Below are 17388 nucleotides of genomic sequence, written 5' to 3' on the forward strand. Positions count from 1 at the left end.
ATCTTTCAGATTAAAAAAAAAATCCAATTTTCAACGATAAACCCTAGAATAGAATTTCATATTTTTTTCGTTTTTCTTTTGCAATTGGATCGAAGTGAATGTACACGGGCATTATGACAAACAGAGTGTGCACATTGTGATTGGTAGCTACGGCCTACTGAATCGTGTTGTTGATCATGGCGGGGAAGTCTGATGCAGTGTCAATTCGCGTTCTGTATAGCAATTTGAGGGAGGATTCTACCATGCGCATGAGGTGAAGCTGGTTGGCGTTGAGAACGTCAACAATTGTCGCTGGATCGTACAAAATTCTCACTTTCATGATGGATCTCCGATCCCTCCTACTCTGCCAAGAACATTAGATTGGTCAATCTGGTACTAATGTGCACCGTCGCTCCTTTAAAACGGTGAACTTTTTGAGGACGAAATTGTCCTTTTTAAAATAACGACATTTTGGTTTCAACAGAAACAATCGTTTTATCTAGTTTATACATAAACCAGGAGCGCAGGTACATATAAGTAAAGGGAGAAATGCCCCCCCAAAATTTTAGTTTTTATTAAAAAAAAAAAATTAGTCTGGTCCCCCCTTTCTTTATTTCCCAACCCCCCTCTCTTTTTGTTCTATCTTTTCCAACCCCCTTTTAATTCCTACAAAAAAACCCAACCCAATAGCCCATTCCCTATCCTTTTTTTATTTCCCAACCCCTATCCCTTTTTTTATTTTCCAACGTCAGTTTTTCCATCCCCTTTTTTTATTTCCCAGCATACAACCAGTCTCTCCCTCTCCCCCTTCTCGCTTTGGCTTTCCAAAATTTTAGGTAACAACTTTTCCTATTCTTCTTCTTCTTTATCTCTTTAATCTTCTTATCTTTTACAGTTTTACCTCTTTGACTCTTATTTTTTTATTTTTTGCAGATTAAAAAAAAGATAGTAGTTTAACAAGTGATTTTTCACTCCTCTTTCTCAAAAAAGATTCTATTTTTATTCTTTTTTATATATTTAGTTATTTACTTAATTAGTTAATTTATTATTATTTGTTAATTAAGTTTATGTTATTATATGTTAGTTTATATATTTAGTTTTTTTTATTAGTTAACTATTTAATTATAATTTTATATTATTTATACTAGGATGTTAGTATTATTGTTCTGAATTTTAATATTTTATTTTAAATTGAAATATAATTTTTATATTTTATGAAGATTTAGACTGTAATTTACACTTTTTACTAAATATATTTTTAATTATAGGAACTTATTTGGCCATTTGAATTATGAGTAAGTTCAAAACCATTGATACATTTTTTAAAAGAAAAGATCAAGAAAATGAAGATGTTTCTACTATTACTACTCCAATACTTGAGGGGTCATCAAATTTCATTACTTCATTTCTTCATTGAATAGCTCAAAGCGTCCACGACTTCTTCCAAATCAACTGGATGTTTTTCGTTTGGAAAGAGATCCTGGAATGCGACCAATGATTTGGAAGTTTCCTCCAAATAAAAGAGATGAAATCCGTCGAGCTTATATTAAAGTTGGGCCAAATCAACCAATTCTTGATAATTATCCATTTTCTGGTGATAAAAGTCATCGTCGCTTTCAAGCTTCATGGTTTAAATTGTTCCCATCTTTGTTAGAATATTCTATAGAAGATGATGCTATATATTGTTTTCTGTGCTTTCTTTTTGCTAAGGAACCTTAAATCAATACGGGTTCAAATGCTTTTATTGAGAATGGTTTCAGGAATTGGAAGAAAGTAAATAATGGAAAAGAATGTGCTCTTTTGAATCACATTGGCAAAGGTCCTAACTCATTCCATCATAAGGGGCTGAAATCATGTGATGATTTGATGAAATAATCACAACATATTGACAGACTTCTTCATAAGCAAACATCAGAAGAGTTTGAAAAGAATCGAATTTGACTAGGAGCATCTATAGATTGCATTAGATGGTTGACATTTCAAGGTTGTGCATACAGAGGACATGATGAAAGCCAAAGTTCAAGCAACAGAGGTAACTTTTTGGAAATGTTGAAATTTTTGGGATCTTACAATGAAAGAGTGAAAAAGAATGTTTTGGAAAATGCTCCAAAAAATGTTAAGTATACTTCAAATGATGTCCAAAAAGAAATTCTACATATTCTTGCTACTAAGGTGAGAAATTCAATTAGAGAAGAGATTGGAGATGCCAAATTTTGTATTATTGTTGATGAAGTTAGAGATGAATCTAAAAAGGAGTAAATGGCCATTGTTTTGAGATTTGTTACTCTAGATGGTTTTGTTAAAGAGAGATTCTTTGATGTTGTGCATGTCACTGATACTTATGCAACAACTTTAAAGAAAGAATTGATTTCTGTCCTTTCTCATTATAATCTCCAAGTTGAAAATATCAGGGGTCAAGGGTATGATGGTGCTAGCAACATGCGAAGTGAGTGGAATGGTTTGCAAACTTTGTTTCTTAAAGATTCTCCACAAGCATAATATGTGCATTGTTTTGCTCATAGGTTACAATTAGCATTGGTGGTAGCTTCAAGAGAGGTACTTCAAATTCATGAATTTTTTACTCAATTAAACTCTATTGTCACTATTGTTAGTGCTTCTTCAAAAAGACATGATCAATTACAAGAAGCTCAAGCAATTGAAAATGCAAACTTGGTTGCTCAAAATGAATTAGAAACAGGCAAAGGTGCGAATCAAATAAGCACTTTACAAAGAGTTGGGGATACTCGATGGAGCTCTCACTTTAATTCTATTTGCAGTTTGGTAAAAATGTTTACTGCTACCAATATTGTTCTCAATAATATCATTGAAGACGGGACAACTTATGCACAAAGAGGTGAGACTTATGGTGTTAGTAAAATATTATTGTCATTTGAATTTGTTTTCACTTTGCACTTGATGAAAGAGATTATGGAAATCACTAATGTTCTTTGCCAAACACTGCAACAACAATCTCAAGATATTCTTAATGCAATGCATATTGTTTCTACATCAAAGTTACTTCTTCAACAATTAAGAGATGGTGGATGGTGCAATTTTCTTGCAAATGTTAAAGATTTTTGTGAAAAACATGAAATTGAAGTCCCTAATATGAGTGCACAATATGTTTTTGGAAGAGGTCGATCTCGTCAACCAAGTGTGACAGTTGAGCATCATTATCGAATAGATGTATTTTTGGCAACAATTGACTTTCAAATACAAGAATTGAATAGTAGATTTAATGAGCAAACAATAGAGCTTTTGACTTTGAGTTGTGCTTTGGATCCTAAGGACAATTTCAAATTATTTAATATTGAAGAAATTAGCAAGTTAGCAGAGAAGTTTTATCCCCTTGACTTTCCTTCTAATGAGCTAAATATTTTGAAATCTCAGTTGCAACATTATCAGCATGATATACCAAATCATTTGAAAGGCATTGATACACTTTCTGAATTGTGCAACAAGTTACAAGAAACGGGAAAATCAAGAACTTATCACATGGTTGATAGATTAATACGTCTTGTTTTGACTCTACCAGTGTCTACAGCAACAACAGAAAGAGCTTTTTCAACAATGAAAATTGTTAAGACAAGACTCCGAAGTAAGATGGCTGATGAATTTCTTGCAGACAATTTGGTCATCTATATAGAAAAAGAATTAGCAGCTATTTTCAACACAAATTCAATTATAGATAATTTTAAAAATAGAAAAAAACGTCGAATAACCTTTTCATGATACAAAACTGTAAGTAGTAATTTTTATATATTATTGTCTTACTTTGATTGAGATTATATATTTTTTTTTATTTTATCAATAGAAATAGTAATATAAAATATAACACCGCCTCTTAAATAGTTAGTCTAACTCCGCCCCTGACATAAACCAAAATATCTAGAAAAAACGTATCATTTAATCGAATACGTTAGATCAGTAACCTCTACGTAAAACTTTTTTGTTAATTTTTATTAGGGACGTATCTGACTTATAATAAAAAAAGTTAGAGTCAAATTTCTAATTATTTTTTTTGAGAATAATTCTATCTGATGGCACAATCCTTGGGACCTATTTAGGATTACTCAAAATTAAATAAAAAGAAAAACTCAACTGCATTAAATGATTAAATACTGTTTGGAATCAAACTTTGATTTTGGCACAAGACACATGTCGCGGATATGACTTAGGAGCAATAAACTTTTTGGAGCCCAACCTACATCATCAACTTTGTTTGAGAAAAGTCACCAAAAAACTTTGTTTGAGAAAGACTACATATATATTACGTACTAATTTACCTATTTTGATATTATCAAAATAAAAATATTTATTACCTAGCTATTGATTTTGCTCTCCACGTGAAACTGCCAATTACCTGTTCATTTTAAATTAATCCGTGGATTGAATTTGAAAGTTATTAATTCATCTTTTTATTTAACTTATTATTCACGTGTGAAATAATAATTTAACATAAAACTACTCTTGAATTTAAATTTAAGAGTAAAAAAAAAAATTCTCTTAAAAGAAATTAGTGTATCAATAGATATATACTAACTTGTTTATTAATTATTAACTCTTTTATTTATTGCGTATAAAATTAACAAAACTCAAATTGGTTAAGATGATGAGAAGTGATATATAACTTACTATTCATGCTAGGCAGAGACCGATCTACACTCTATTTTGTGGGAGCAAATGCGCATGCTAATATTTTAAAAATGTAAGAAAGTATATGTATAAATATATACGTGTCTATTAAAAAATTATATTTTTTATTATTAAAAAAATATTTATTAAATTTTGTGTTAAAATATTTATTTTATATATATTTTTTAATTTTTAGAATTAAATTTTGATACATAGTTAGTATAAAATAATTTTATATATGTATCTAATTATATAATACCATATTATAAAAAATAACTATCTTTTATATTAATTATATTACGTAAATAATTATCCAAAAAAATAAATATAATTAGATAATTATTATGTAAAATATTTTACATTGTCAGTATATCAAAAATAAACTCTAATTTGTATCTAAAAGTATAAGATAAAAGTATATATTAAATTAACTTAATAAAAAATATTATTATAGCATTATTTAATAAATAAATTTATTTAGTTTATATCTTTAAATTTTTTTTCTACTCAACCTTAATATTTACTAGTAAACTGAAGAAATTTATACTAAACATTTATTTTAATAATTACTTATCAAACATAAATTTGATTAAAAAGTATTTAAAAATTAATTGAAATAATAACACATTTTATATTTTTATCTATCTAAGTAACTAATTTTATTATTCTTATTATTTAAAATTAATTTTTGGTCTTTCTTTTATTAAATAATTGAATAAATAATCTATAAAATATATAATAAGGATATGAGTAATTTGGTGTATAATTTTTTCTTCTAAAATATCATTTATTGTACATAATTCATAAAAGAATATGTTTCATTTTTATTATTAATTAAAAGATAATTTGTTTATCATCTTAATTATCTTGATTAATCTTATTTATTATTATTATTATTATTATTATTATTATTATTATTATTATTACTTTATAAAAAGGTAAATTAATAATTACGTTATTACTTATTAATATATCAATATTTATAATAAATAAATAATTATTTAATATTTAATATTTTCATGTTATTAATTTTTATATACTTTGATATATTTATAAATTTTTTTGTTATTTTTGTATGCTAGATATTTGACCCACTGTTTAAACTTTCTCGATTTATTATTGACGCTAGGTAACTAATTGGAGTATTAGTCTACAGTCAATTATTACTCCAAAACTCATTATTACTATCTTCCTTTCCTTTCCTATTTCACGACTTTTATTTTTTTCAACGGCAACACTCCTCCGCATGGCTGCTTCTGTCACCACACTACAATCGGTCTTCTGTCGTTGCGTTCTTCTCCTCCTCCTTTTTTTCTTTCTTTGTTCTTCATCTAATTGATATATTTGTAGATGATTTTTTTTGAGTGAATACCCCATCCGGCTCCTGACAATTATCTCGAAAAGACAACGAGGCCCAAAAAAAAAAACACTCAATCCGGCCCCTGATAATTTTTTTTTGGTACAGAGCCTCGTTGTCCTTTCGAAGTAATTGTAAAGGACCGGGTTGGGTTTTTTTTTTGTCAGGGCCGAGTTAGAGTTTTTTTTATCAGGGGCCTTGTTGTACTCCTCACGTGTCGAATATATTGTTCTTGCCTCTAGCTGATGAGCTTCTCACAAATTCAGATTTTTTTAAATGATTTTTAATATTTTTTTTGTTAAATTTTAATTCTTTTTAAATAATTTAAGATGTTTATTTTTATTTAATTTTAAATATTTTTTATTATAAAATTGATTAATTTGTTAAAAAATTAGTTGAAAAAAATGTTAGTTACCTAAATTTTTTCATAACCTAAATAAGAGATTTTGGGTTCAAGTATTGTAAGTAGCAAAACAAAATATTTTTTTATAAATTATATATAAGGAAGGGTATTTTAGGAAAGAAATTAGACACTGATCCTTTTTATTACATTTCTATTATATATAGTATAGATATTATATATAGTATGGATGCCTAAATAGAAATTAGAAACAAATTATTCTAACATTTTCATACTTTTTATTTTTTTAGAATTTATCCATTTTCCTCGAATTGCATTTTTATTGGTTGATTATATTTTATATAATATAATAAAAATAAAAAATAAATTAGAGCTAAAAAATTTACAAGAAAGATAACTTAAAAGTTGTCAAATTTAATTTCCGACAATAAAATTATTTATCAAAATTTAAATCAAACTATCATAATTTTTGGTAATACAAACTCTATCCAGACACATTCTTCCCTTTTTTTTTTATCATAATTAAATTTAAGAAATATATTTTACATATATAACCCATTATTACATGTACAAAATTATTTTGGATTGTTATTAAAATTAAATTCATATATAATTTCTCTTCAAACAAAATTCTCCACATTTCTAACCTCCAACTTTGTCATTAAATTTTGTCCAAAACTCAAACTGAATTCTACTTGAATAATCTGTATCAGATAAAACTAACGTATTATATCCAAAAAGAGGAAGAGAAAAGAAGTGAAAAACCGTTATTTAACTACCAAGGCACTACATAGAAAGGAAGAATTAATGTTCAGCTATAAACACGGGAACTTAGTGGGTCCCTTTTCCTTAGTGGCTTCGTCAACATCTCTCTCTATTCTTCTTCTTTCTTAATCTCAATGTAATGCGAATGCTTTGCTTTTGGTTTTTCCTATTTTTAGTTCTTTCTTTGGTCTTCTTTTCTTCCCCGTTTTGTTTGCCACACTTTCCTGGCACACTTTCCTCATTTCCTTTTTATTATTTTATCCTTTTTTTTTTCAATTCTTAGTGACAATGAATGCACACTTAAATAAAAAGATTTTGTATTTTCTTATTTGTAATATCGAATCCACTTCCTTCTCCTTCTAATTATAAACTATATCCCATTACACATTGTTGCCAATTTCAACCGTGAACCTTTTTTTTTTCTTCCCCAAGTTGCTTCCTTTCTGCTTTAATATGGGGTGCGGTTATATGAGATTTTCACGGTGATACCAATACTGGGTTGTGTTTTTTCCCGTTCATATTTGTGTTTTCTCACATAAAGTTAAGTTCTTTTGGTTTCTGGTTATTTGTTTTGAATCAAAATGTGGAGTAGAGGGTGGTGTGTAGGGTCATTGTTGAGGCAAAGGGTATGTGCTACTTTAAATATTGGAAGTAGCCATGGCTATGGTGGAAAGGCTCATCAACCTTTTGATCACACTCCATTGTTCGGTTTGAAAGGTTTTGCTGATGATGGAAGAAAGAGGAATAATAATGGAGAAGGAGGAAGAGGTGTTGGTGTTGGTTCTATATCTGTTTTTCTGAACCGAATGAATAATAAGAGGGGTGTGTGTTCATCAACTTGGGTTTCATCTCCTTTTAACAATGGGGGCATTAATAATTCAAATTCTCCATCTTCTTCTTATGGGAAAATAGAAGGGACAAATAGTTTATCATACGCTGAGGCGAAGAAGTTAATGAGGCTAGTGAATGTGGAGAATCTAAAGCTGAAGCTTGGAAGTGATGGGAAGGAAGTTATTCCGTACAATGAACTTATTGAAGCATGTGAAAGCATGGGAGTTGTAAGGAATAAAGAAGAGGCTATGGCGTTTGCTAAGGTTCTTGATGAAGCTGGTGTTATTCTTCTCTTTAGGAACAAGGTCTATCTGCACCCTGATAAGGTCATTTCTTCTATTCCTTTTCACTTTTTTTTTTCTTTTTCTTGTTGGTTGCTTTATAATAAGATTGTTTTACTTTATGCTAAAATTCTTTTTTTTTTTGGTAACAATAATTGAATACTAAAAATTTTAAAATTACTTGTCCAAAAACCTTAACTGATTATAAATTTCTTCACAATTTTTAAAATTCCTTGTCTAAAAAACTTAATCGGTTAGACAATTGTATGTTCAAAGCACGTTTCGTCTACCCATTATATGTTGCCAAATACCTGATTTTCAAAGTCCAATAATTTATCTACCCTTCACTCTTACAACTCATTTGTTTGACACACTAAATAATGAAAAAAAAAAAGTTAGAGTGTTATTACAATTTATTGTACAATTAATTATAAATTCAATTTCTTTACACTTTAACCTATATTTTTAAATATGAGTAAAGTATCATTTTTGTCTTTAATATTTGAGATAAGTCTCAAGGTTGTCCCTAACGTACAAATCGTCCTACATTTTAAAATTGACTCAATGTTGAATTGAGACGATTTTAAAATGTTAGGAACGTAAATAGAACGAAAACGTTGGGACAAAAACTATACATAGAAATAAATTTTGATTTTATCCTTCAATAATATCAATTTTTTACGGTATATAGTTATTCAATTATTTTTTAATCACATCTAAGTAAATTATATTTAATCACATTACTTTCATTTAAATAAATTTAATTTTTTATAATTTTATTTTTAAAGATTTTTTCTCTTAAATATTAGAAAATTGATACATTAGAGATGAAAAGTACAATTTATACCTTATTGTATATGTATCATTTTTTTCTTTTTGGCAAGTTTATGTACTAGTCATTCTATTTAAGAGTAAAATTATAAAAAAATAAATTTATTTAGAATAAAAGTAATGTGATTAAGTTTAATTTACTTAGATGTGGTTAAAAAATAATTGAATAACTATTTACGGTAAAAAATTGATATTATTGAAGGATAAAATTAAAATTTATTTTTATGTATCGTTTTTGTCCCCAACATTTTCGTCCTATTTAAGTTCCTAACGTTTCAAAATCGTATCATTTTTGTTCCGCGTCAATTTTGTTAACAGATCCCTACATTGAGCTAATTTTAAAACCTTAGAGACTTAAATAGGAGTATAGAACGATTTAAACGTTAGATACAATTTTGGAACTTATCCCAAACGTTGGGACAAAAACGATACTTTATTCTTTAAATAATCGATAGCAAAAAATAATCAATACTTATGGTTCTCTTCTCATTAATAATATATATGGCGTTTGATTTTTTCTTTATGGAAGTTTAACTTTAGGCCAGAAATTATATATAAAATAAAAAATACAAGTATAGAAATACAGAAATTTGTTTGGTAATGAAACAGAGACAAAAATGCAATTTTTTTATTTCAAAAACTGAAATTTATATTATTTCTATATTTTCTAAAACTGAATACTGAAAATATTTGTCTCCGCAATTTGTTTTTTTGTAATTCTGTCCTAAATACAGCATATATCTAAACGCAAGCTTCATAGTTGTTAGCACTAGCAGTATGAAGAGCAAATTATAGCACATCTTAATAGATCTTGAATGATTAATCGTATCCCACTTGACCATTAATTTTTTGTTTTAATTTAATTAATTTTGTTATGTAAAAAATTATATTTTAATCATAAAAAATAAAAGTACTCAACTGGGATTTCAGTTTATTCCATATTCGACTTTAGACACTCCATAATATACAAATCACCTTAATAGTTTTTTCTATGGTGCTGAGTTGTTAAGGAAAAAAAATTACTCTTCTTAAAAACAACATCAAATATCTCATGCTAGGCGGTGTGAGATTTTAGACATCCCATACTAACCAAGTCCTAACAATTATTGATTCAGATTTTAAGTTTCATGTGGAATTCTGAACTGCTGGGAAGTTTGGATGCCAATACAAGTTTCAAAAATCTCAATTAGCTATGCAATGTTTTCGTGAACGGTACTCTATTGAAATCATAGGGCCATAGACCTAAAAAGACTAATAATGTATCATTTATGTTGTTTAAGAAAGATCAAATGAGATGTAATGGGTAATTTCTAAACATTATAAATAAAAACCAGTGATCATGAATATTTTTAGAACAAGCATTAACATTGATGAGTGTGTAGGTGGTTGATCTGGTTATAAGTGCAGTTCCACTAGCATTAACTTCTGAGAATGATCCTAGAAGGGAAGAACTAAAGAGGCTTCAAGAGAAGAAAGAAGAGCTCGATGTCTTGGCGCACAAGCAAGTCCGGCGCATCCTCTGGGGCGGCCTAGGATTCGGCATAGCCACCGTCTCCCTCTTCTTCCGGCTAACATTCTGGGAATTCTCATGGGACGTCATGGAGCCGATCGCATTCTTCACCACGTCGACCGGCCTAATCATCGGCTATGCCTACTTCCTATTCACCTCAAGGGACCCTACTTACCAAGACTTCATGAAGAGGCTATTCCTTTCAAGGCAGAGGAAGCTTCATAAGAGGCACAATTTTGATATTGACAAGTATAATGATCTTAGGTGCAAATGCAAAACACCTTTAGATGCAAAAACCACACTCAAGAATCGTTTAGGCGTGGATCTAGATCTGGAGGAGGCTTAATTAAACATAGTGATTATTAATTAAACCTTATACTTTACACTTTACACATCTCATTTTTTGTTCTTAATGTTATTATAAATTTAACGTTATTCTCCCCAGTTTTCCAAGTTGGAGGGGGAAAAAAGAAAAGCTTATTCTAACTTTTGTTTTGGTTTGTGACTTGTAATGAGCCATGATCATTTTGAACTTATTGTCACTTTTTATGTACTTTTTTACTTACCAAGGAAATATTACATCCCCTTTTCATTTGTTTATGGCATACTTTTACTTTTATATATAAGGCACATGGCATAGATTATTATGAATGCTTTATAGAAATGTTTGAGAAATCAGAAACCAAGTGGAAAGAAAAGAGTATAATATGAGGAGCATGATATATTCCACATAATTTTTTAAGCATAGTGTTTGATATCTAAATAAAAAGTTAGTTTAAATTATTAAACTACTCTTTTACCTTAGCCTATAATAACAATAAAAAAGTCTCATACTGGCCAAAAAATTTATCTTAACAGAATTAATTCGGTTATAAAGGTAAAAGTTAAATATATAGGTTGAACCAAACTAATTCTGTTAAGCTAAATTTATGGACCGGTGCGATATTTTTTTGTTATTGTCATAGACTAAAGTGAAAGAATAATTTAAATGTTTAATACAAGTAATATATATATATATATTTTCTAACTAAAATCAGACAATTTTCAGAAATGATGGGTGTCTCATGCCCTGCATTTAGCCAGTTTAATTATAATCATATGAATAAAGACCATAAAATTTAATTAATTATTTCAGTAAATAATGTTAAATATATATAATATAACAATGCCAATCCAATATTATAATAACTATCCCAATAATGATCTAATACATAAAAATATTTCTCAGACTATTAATCAATAAGATAATAAAAAGAAAGAAAATTTTATCTCATAGTTAAAGAATATATTCCCTGCAGTAGTTTGAAGCAGAAAATATGTTTTCCTTGATTTCACACATCTTATTGATCAACCAATTACAGCCATGATTATTTTAAAACAAAATGGAAACTTATGGATTATCAAGCTATTTTAAAGAAAACCCTTCGATTCTATTCTTCTAGCTTTAAACGTTTTTTTTAAATGTGATATTTTCTTTCGTCGTGCAGAATATTTGGTTACAAGGAAATCAAAAAGATTTTTCAAAATAAAATAGAAGATATTGCGAAGCCGTCGCCATGTGAATCAAGAGATGTAACTAGTGGAGTTGTACGGATTCTATAGTTATTGACGATAATATTGGAGATGATTAAAGAATTTGAATGATTGTTTTTTTTTGTCTATTTTCCGTTTTGTTATTTTTCTTATGCTCCATCTAGTTGTGTTAATTTGATTGGTTTTAAAAAAATCGTTTTATTGTTAACAAGTTTTATAAGAAAATGCTAAGAAGACAAAAAAAAAAAAAAAACAGTAAGAACTTGTCTTATTTAGTATTCATTAATTGTCGCAACAATTAATAAATGCTAAATAAAGCAAGTTATGACTGTTTTGGCTAATTTTCTTTAGTTACCAAACATTTTCAATAATTTTTATTCAATTTTATTAGGTAGACAATGATTTTTTGTAAATAATATGAACAATGATTCTAAAATTGACTTGATAAAGTAAAAAATCACTCCATTCCTAAATTAACTCCTAAATCTTAACATTAAAAGCAGGTGAATGAATATACTTAGAAGAAATGCTGAAAGTGAAGTTACACAAAATAAGACTAACATCATCTTCATTTCAGTCATAGCCAAATCTCTTCCAAGACACGCTCTAACTCCAAATCCAAATGGCATGTACATGTGTGGCAATTTACATGCACCACCGACTCCATTGACAAACCTTTCTGGCTTGAATTTATAGGCATCAGATCCCCATATTTCTGGATCTGTATGTGAGGTCAATGCCATACTCAAAATTACAACACCTTTTGGGACATTGTGCTGCTGGATAAAGGCGTAGTGTTTCATGAATAACCATTGTTAGCTGCCAAGATAGTACACTGTACACATGCAAGTAATTATTAGCAACAATCTCAATTTCTTATGCAGCGGTTGAAATCTCTCTTTGAGATATCCCTAAGTAATGACTCTGTTTAAATAATAGAAAAAGAAAATTTAGATTTTTAACTGTCTTGTCTCTAAATATTAAAATTACAACAATGTTATCTGTATAATAAAAAATTAACTACTAAATTGATTCAATCACTATATATTTGTGTACAATATATACATTGATTCACATAATTTTTTGAATAATTAGCTATTTCTGACCATGAAAGATTGAGTTGTTGACAATATTGAACATGACTAATTTAAATTAACTTTGTAACCATGAAAGATGTACTCCGTTTGACATTTCTAACCAAACGTCAATTTTTTAAATTTGCTGTTAGTAAGACTTCCTACGTGGCCGTTTATTATCCAAGGTGTCATTATTTTATTTGAATTTAATAATAAAATAATATGTTACTAAACTAATCACTTCAGAGTCTCTTGTACCATATTGAAACACCAAGGGTTTCGCACGCAGAGTAAAGGTTCTTCATCAATGGTGATTTCATCAATGGTGATGTCGACCCTCTTCTAACCCAACAGACGTCGTCGCTCTTCACCAGCGTTCATTGTTTGTGAGCGTCGCTGGTGTAGTCGTCGTTGTGGAGGTCCTCTGTGTCGTGCATTCAGAACTTGGACGTCCCGTCTCAGTCGTCGTTATCGTGTTTACATGCACTCAAAGTACTCGCCGTCGCCTTCCCGTCGTCACCCTCGTTGCCCGTGTTTCGGTTGGTGCCTGCTTCTACTCTTTCTCTTTTTCATTGTTGTTTTCGTTTTTTAAGTTAGGGAAAATGCTACCATTGCAAAATTCCCAATTTACTAATGATTTTCTTTGAAAATGTGACAAAGATTTTACTAATTAGGTTATTGATTGTTGGTGATTGCTGATTAAGTTGTTAATTTTAATACTTTATTCATTGTTAATTTAGTAATTTTTGTTTGTTGTTAATTCCTATTTAGAATGTTCTTGATTGATTGTTGTTAGTTTAAAAAGAATACACTTTGAAATGTCTTGTTCCTAATGATCTTAATTAGAAGGGTGGAATATTTAGTTATTTGCATAGTTGTAAGAACCGAACCGGTGATCGAACCGGTCAAGTTACTGGTTCATTGGTTTATTGGTTCAACCGATAAACCGCTGGTTGAACCGATAAAACCGGTTTCACATGAATAAAAAATAAAAAATGGTAAAAAATTTAATAAAGTGATAATTAGGTTCTTGAAATTTTTTACTTTGGATTAATTAGTCCTTGAAAAAAATAAAGTATCAATTTGGTCCTTCACGACAGTAAACCATGGATACGTTATGTCCCTCTATCAATTTATTATGTGAAATTTAATAGTGATGCTTATATATCTCTACTAATTAATCCTAAGTCAAAATCTTCGAAGACATACTACTTAACTTAATATTTTAAAAAATTTAAAATAAATATATTAACTAACATTTTAATAATAGTATAAATCCTAAAGAATTATATATTAAAAAAAGGTGAGTATAAAACTAAAATTAAATTAAATAAATATAAAACAATTCAATTATGTGTATATATATATATATATATATATATATATATATATATATATATATATATATATATATATATATATAATATATTAACTAGCACATAAAGTATAAAAGTGACAAAGCAGCTTGGTGGCATACCTTCTTGAGTGCAACAAAAGAGACATGAGTTCGAGTCCTGCAGCATGCATCAATATTCAACTGCTGGAGCACCGAAGATCTACGAGGGAAAGGAGCATAGGAGTAATGTTCGAGCCTACCATGAGGCGCTGGACGGCTGGAGCACCGTAGACCTGTGAAATGCTGGGAGCACCATAGGACCGGTCGGTTCGCGCATTTGTATCGAACCGGCCGGTTTTAGCCGATTTCTGACGAATCGTCCGGTTCTTACCGGTTTAATTGCGTATTCGGTCCAAACTATAAATCGAATCGGCCAGACCACCGGTTTTCCGGTCGAACCGGTCCGGTCCGGTTCTTACAACTATAGTTATTTGTGGTGTGATACAATTAGCAGCATGTGTATCTTCTCAAGACTTTAAAAAACCTGTTCAAAATGGAAAATATGATATATTCTTAGGTAATTTATCTGGTCAAAAGCATGAACTAATCCAGTGGATTTATTTTATTTATTTATTTTTAAGAAATTTTGGTGAAATATATTTTGTACTCAAAGTATTAGTGAACAATGTTTCCTATCAGTTTTCTTTAAGTTTAATATTTTGTTAATATATTGGATTGATTTGACTTCCTGAACTAGTTATTACTTCATTTATAAGTTATCATATCATTTGAGGATTAAAATTCATTAAGAAATTAATAGATTTTTAACTAATTCTATGCGGCAGCTTAGAGCCTGCACAATTAAATTATCAATCACATTTTCAAATATGCATGTAAGTATGTAACTTTGAAACTTATGTTCACATGACACAAAAGAAAGCATTTTTGTGACAACAAAAAATGAGTACTTATGTAAAAAAAAATTGACTTAATTTAAGGGATTGGTACATTTGTGGTTAAATCATGTATAATCTATACCCATAAGCCTTGTTAGTTTATTTATTTGCATTTGCTAGTAACATGTAACTTGACTTCTATATACTGGTAATCACATTATTAAGGTCAAACAAAGAATTTGATTGAAAATAATAGAAATTCTTCATCGTTTCTAACATGAGAGTATTGCTCGGCTCTTGCTCCTAAGTGTACTCATCCTGTGTCTCTTGATTCTAACTCATGCAGCAAGTAGAATATTAAAAAAAGGTATGCCTTTTTGCATGTTAATTTTTATTTTATTTTAATTGAATATTTGGTTTAATATTTTTAGCAGTTAATCATGTTAATTCTAGCATGAGTTTTAATATTGTATCATATTTAGTTAGATGGCAGCAACAACTCATATAACTCTATTCATACACCACGGTGGAAGGTTTGTAAGATGCAGCGATGGAAACGTGGAATATGTTGGAGGTGATGTCAACGAAGTTAGAAGGATTTTAACGTCGACACACTAAACAACTTCTTCATCAAGGGTCTCCTAAGGGATATTGAATATACTCTTGTGAATGAGTACTATTGGCTGAAACCCGGTAAGGAACTCAAAAATGGGTTGAAGTTATTGAGGACCGACATTGATAAAGTTAAGATGTATGAAGCTGCCATAAATCATAATAGGCGGATGGACATATTTACTGAGCATCCAATTAGTCTTCCTGTGCTAGCCGAAGAAGCAGGACCAGCAATAGTCCTAGATGCAGCACCGACAGCAGTCCCAGATGCAGCACCAAATGTAGCACCGGCAGCACTGGCAGCATCAACAACACCAGATTCATGCAATTTATGCCGACTCCAAGACTTGGAGCATCAACAACTGGACTCTCTAGTGGCAGTAGCAATTCCACACCTAGTTAGGGCCTAAGATTAATTGGATTAAGGAACTTTTGTTGTAGTATTTAGATATGGCTGTTACATAGACCATGTGCACTTCAATCTTTTTGGAAACTTATTTATAGTGTTTTGGTTTAGAGTTACATCAATCATGGTTTGCTTTGTTACTTAATTCTCATCAAACAACTATGATGAATTAGCATGAACTTATATGTCTACTATGTTAATAGAAGATGATTACATATATGGCTTTGTCCCACATTGATTTGGTACAAGAATTTTCAATTAGTAATTATCACCATACATATATATTGCTATGTCAAGGTTAAATTAGAGTTTGTGATTTGAAATATAAGCAGCTATGTCAAATTTTGAATATCTAAAGGTTATTTTTGTCAAATTTACATTCATTCGATTCACAAATTTTCATTAACTGTTAATTGTCACAACTCATATATTGTTATGTCAAAGTTAAATCAGTGTTTGTGATATGAAATATAATCAACTATGTTAAATTTCGAATTTTTAAGTGGTTACTTTTGTCAAATTCTCAATTTTTCGTGGTTAGATATGTCAACAAATATATACTTATCAGGTTACTTTTGTTAACAAATATTTTGACAAACCAGAAACTGATTCAACGTCATATTCCCCTTTCCATTCCAATTCAACATCAACCCAAGAAAAGAATATAATCAAATCAAACCTCAATGATCTACATTTTAAATGCTAGAAACATGATTGAAAGGAAGCACAACACAAGTCCTATAACAATTGACAAAATCCAAATCCTAATTTCTATAATTTCTCCCTTAATCTTTTCTATCTTTATAACTACTTTCATAATAAACACAGAAAAAAAAAAGCATGATAACGTAGTCTTGTCATAATCGCAGAAGAAGCATGATAAACGGAGAAAAAGAAGCATGATAGCTATCATAATAAATTCATATTCTACTTTTATAACTACATTCTCAACCTTTCATAACTAGCGTTTTAGATTTTG

At 29.4% G+C, this 17388-nt stretch overlaps 2 protein-coding genes across 2 annotated transcripts; both read left to right on the forward strand.

Moving 5' to 3' along the window:
* The first annotated feature begins 2238 nt into the window (after window positions 1-2238).
* On the forward strand, window positions 2239-3711 carry LOC107606828 (uncharacterized). The gene is made up of 2 exons (XM_016308842.1): window positions 2239-2399; window positions 2502-3711. The coding sequence occupies exons 1-2, from the start codon at window positions 2239-2241 to the stop codon at window positions 3709-3711; spliced, it is 1371 nt and encodes a 456-aa protein (XP_016164328.1).
* A 3778-nt stretch (window positions 3712-7489) lies between these two features.
* LOC107608332 (calcium uniporter protein 2, mitochondrial-like) lies at window positions 7490-10896 on the forward strand. The gene is made up of 2 exons (XM_016310151.3): window positions 7490-8254; window positions 10423-10896. Exons 1-2 carry the CDS (start codon window positions 7679-7681, stop codon window positions 10894-10896), a joined length of 1050 nt encoding a protein of 349 aa, XP_016165637.1. The 5' UTR covers window positions 7490-7678.
* Window positions 10897-17388: the final 6492 nt, after the last annotated feature.

The sequence above is a fragment of the Arachis ipaensis genome, chromosome B7 (assembly GCF_059453495.1).
Source record: "Arachis ipaensis isolate K30076 ecotype BB chromosome B7, ASM5945349v1, whole genome shotgun sequence".
Classification (NCBI taxonomy): domain Eukaryota; kingdom Viridiplantae; phylum Streptophyta; class Magnoliopsida; order Fabales; family Fabaceae; genus Arachis; species Arachis ipaensis.

Excerpts from the sequence above, each read along its gene's own strand:
- LOC107608332 (XM_016310151.3), top strand. The coding sequence starts at position 7,679 with ATGTGGAGTAGAGGGTGGTGTGTAGGGTCATTGTTGAGGCAAAGGGTA. Across the intron at positions 8,255-10,422 it reads TCTATCTGCACCCTGATAAG|GTGGTTGATCTGGTTATAAG; the intron begins GTCATTTCTTCT and ends ATGAGTGTGTAG.
- LOC107606828 (XM_016308842.1), top strand. The coding sequence starts at position 2,239 with ATGGCCATTGTTTTGAGATTTGTTACTCTAGATGGTTTTGTTAAAGAG. Across the intron at positions 2,400-2,501 it reads GAAAATATCAGGGGTCAAGG|GTTACAATTAGCATTGGTGG; the intron begins GTATGATGGTGC and ends TTTTGCTCATAG.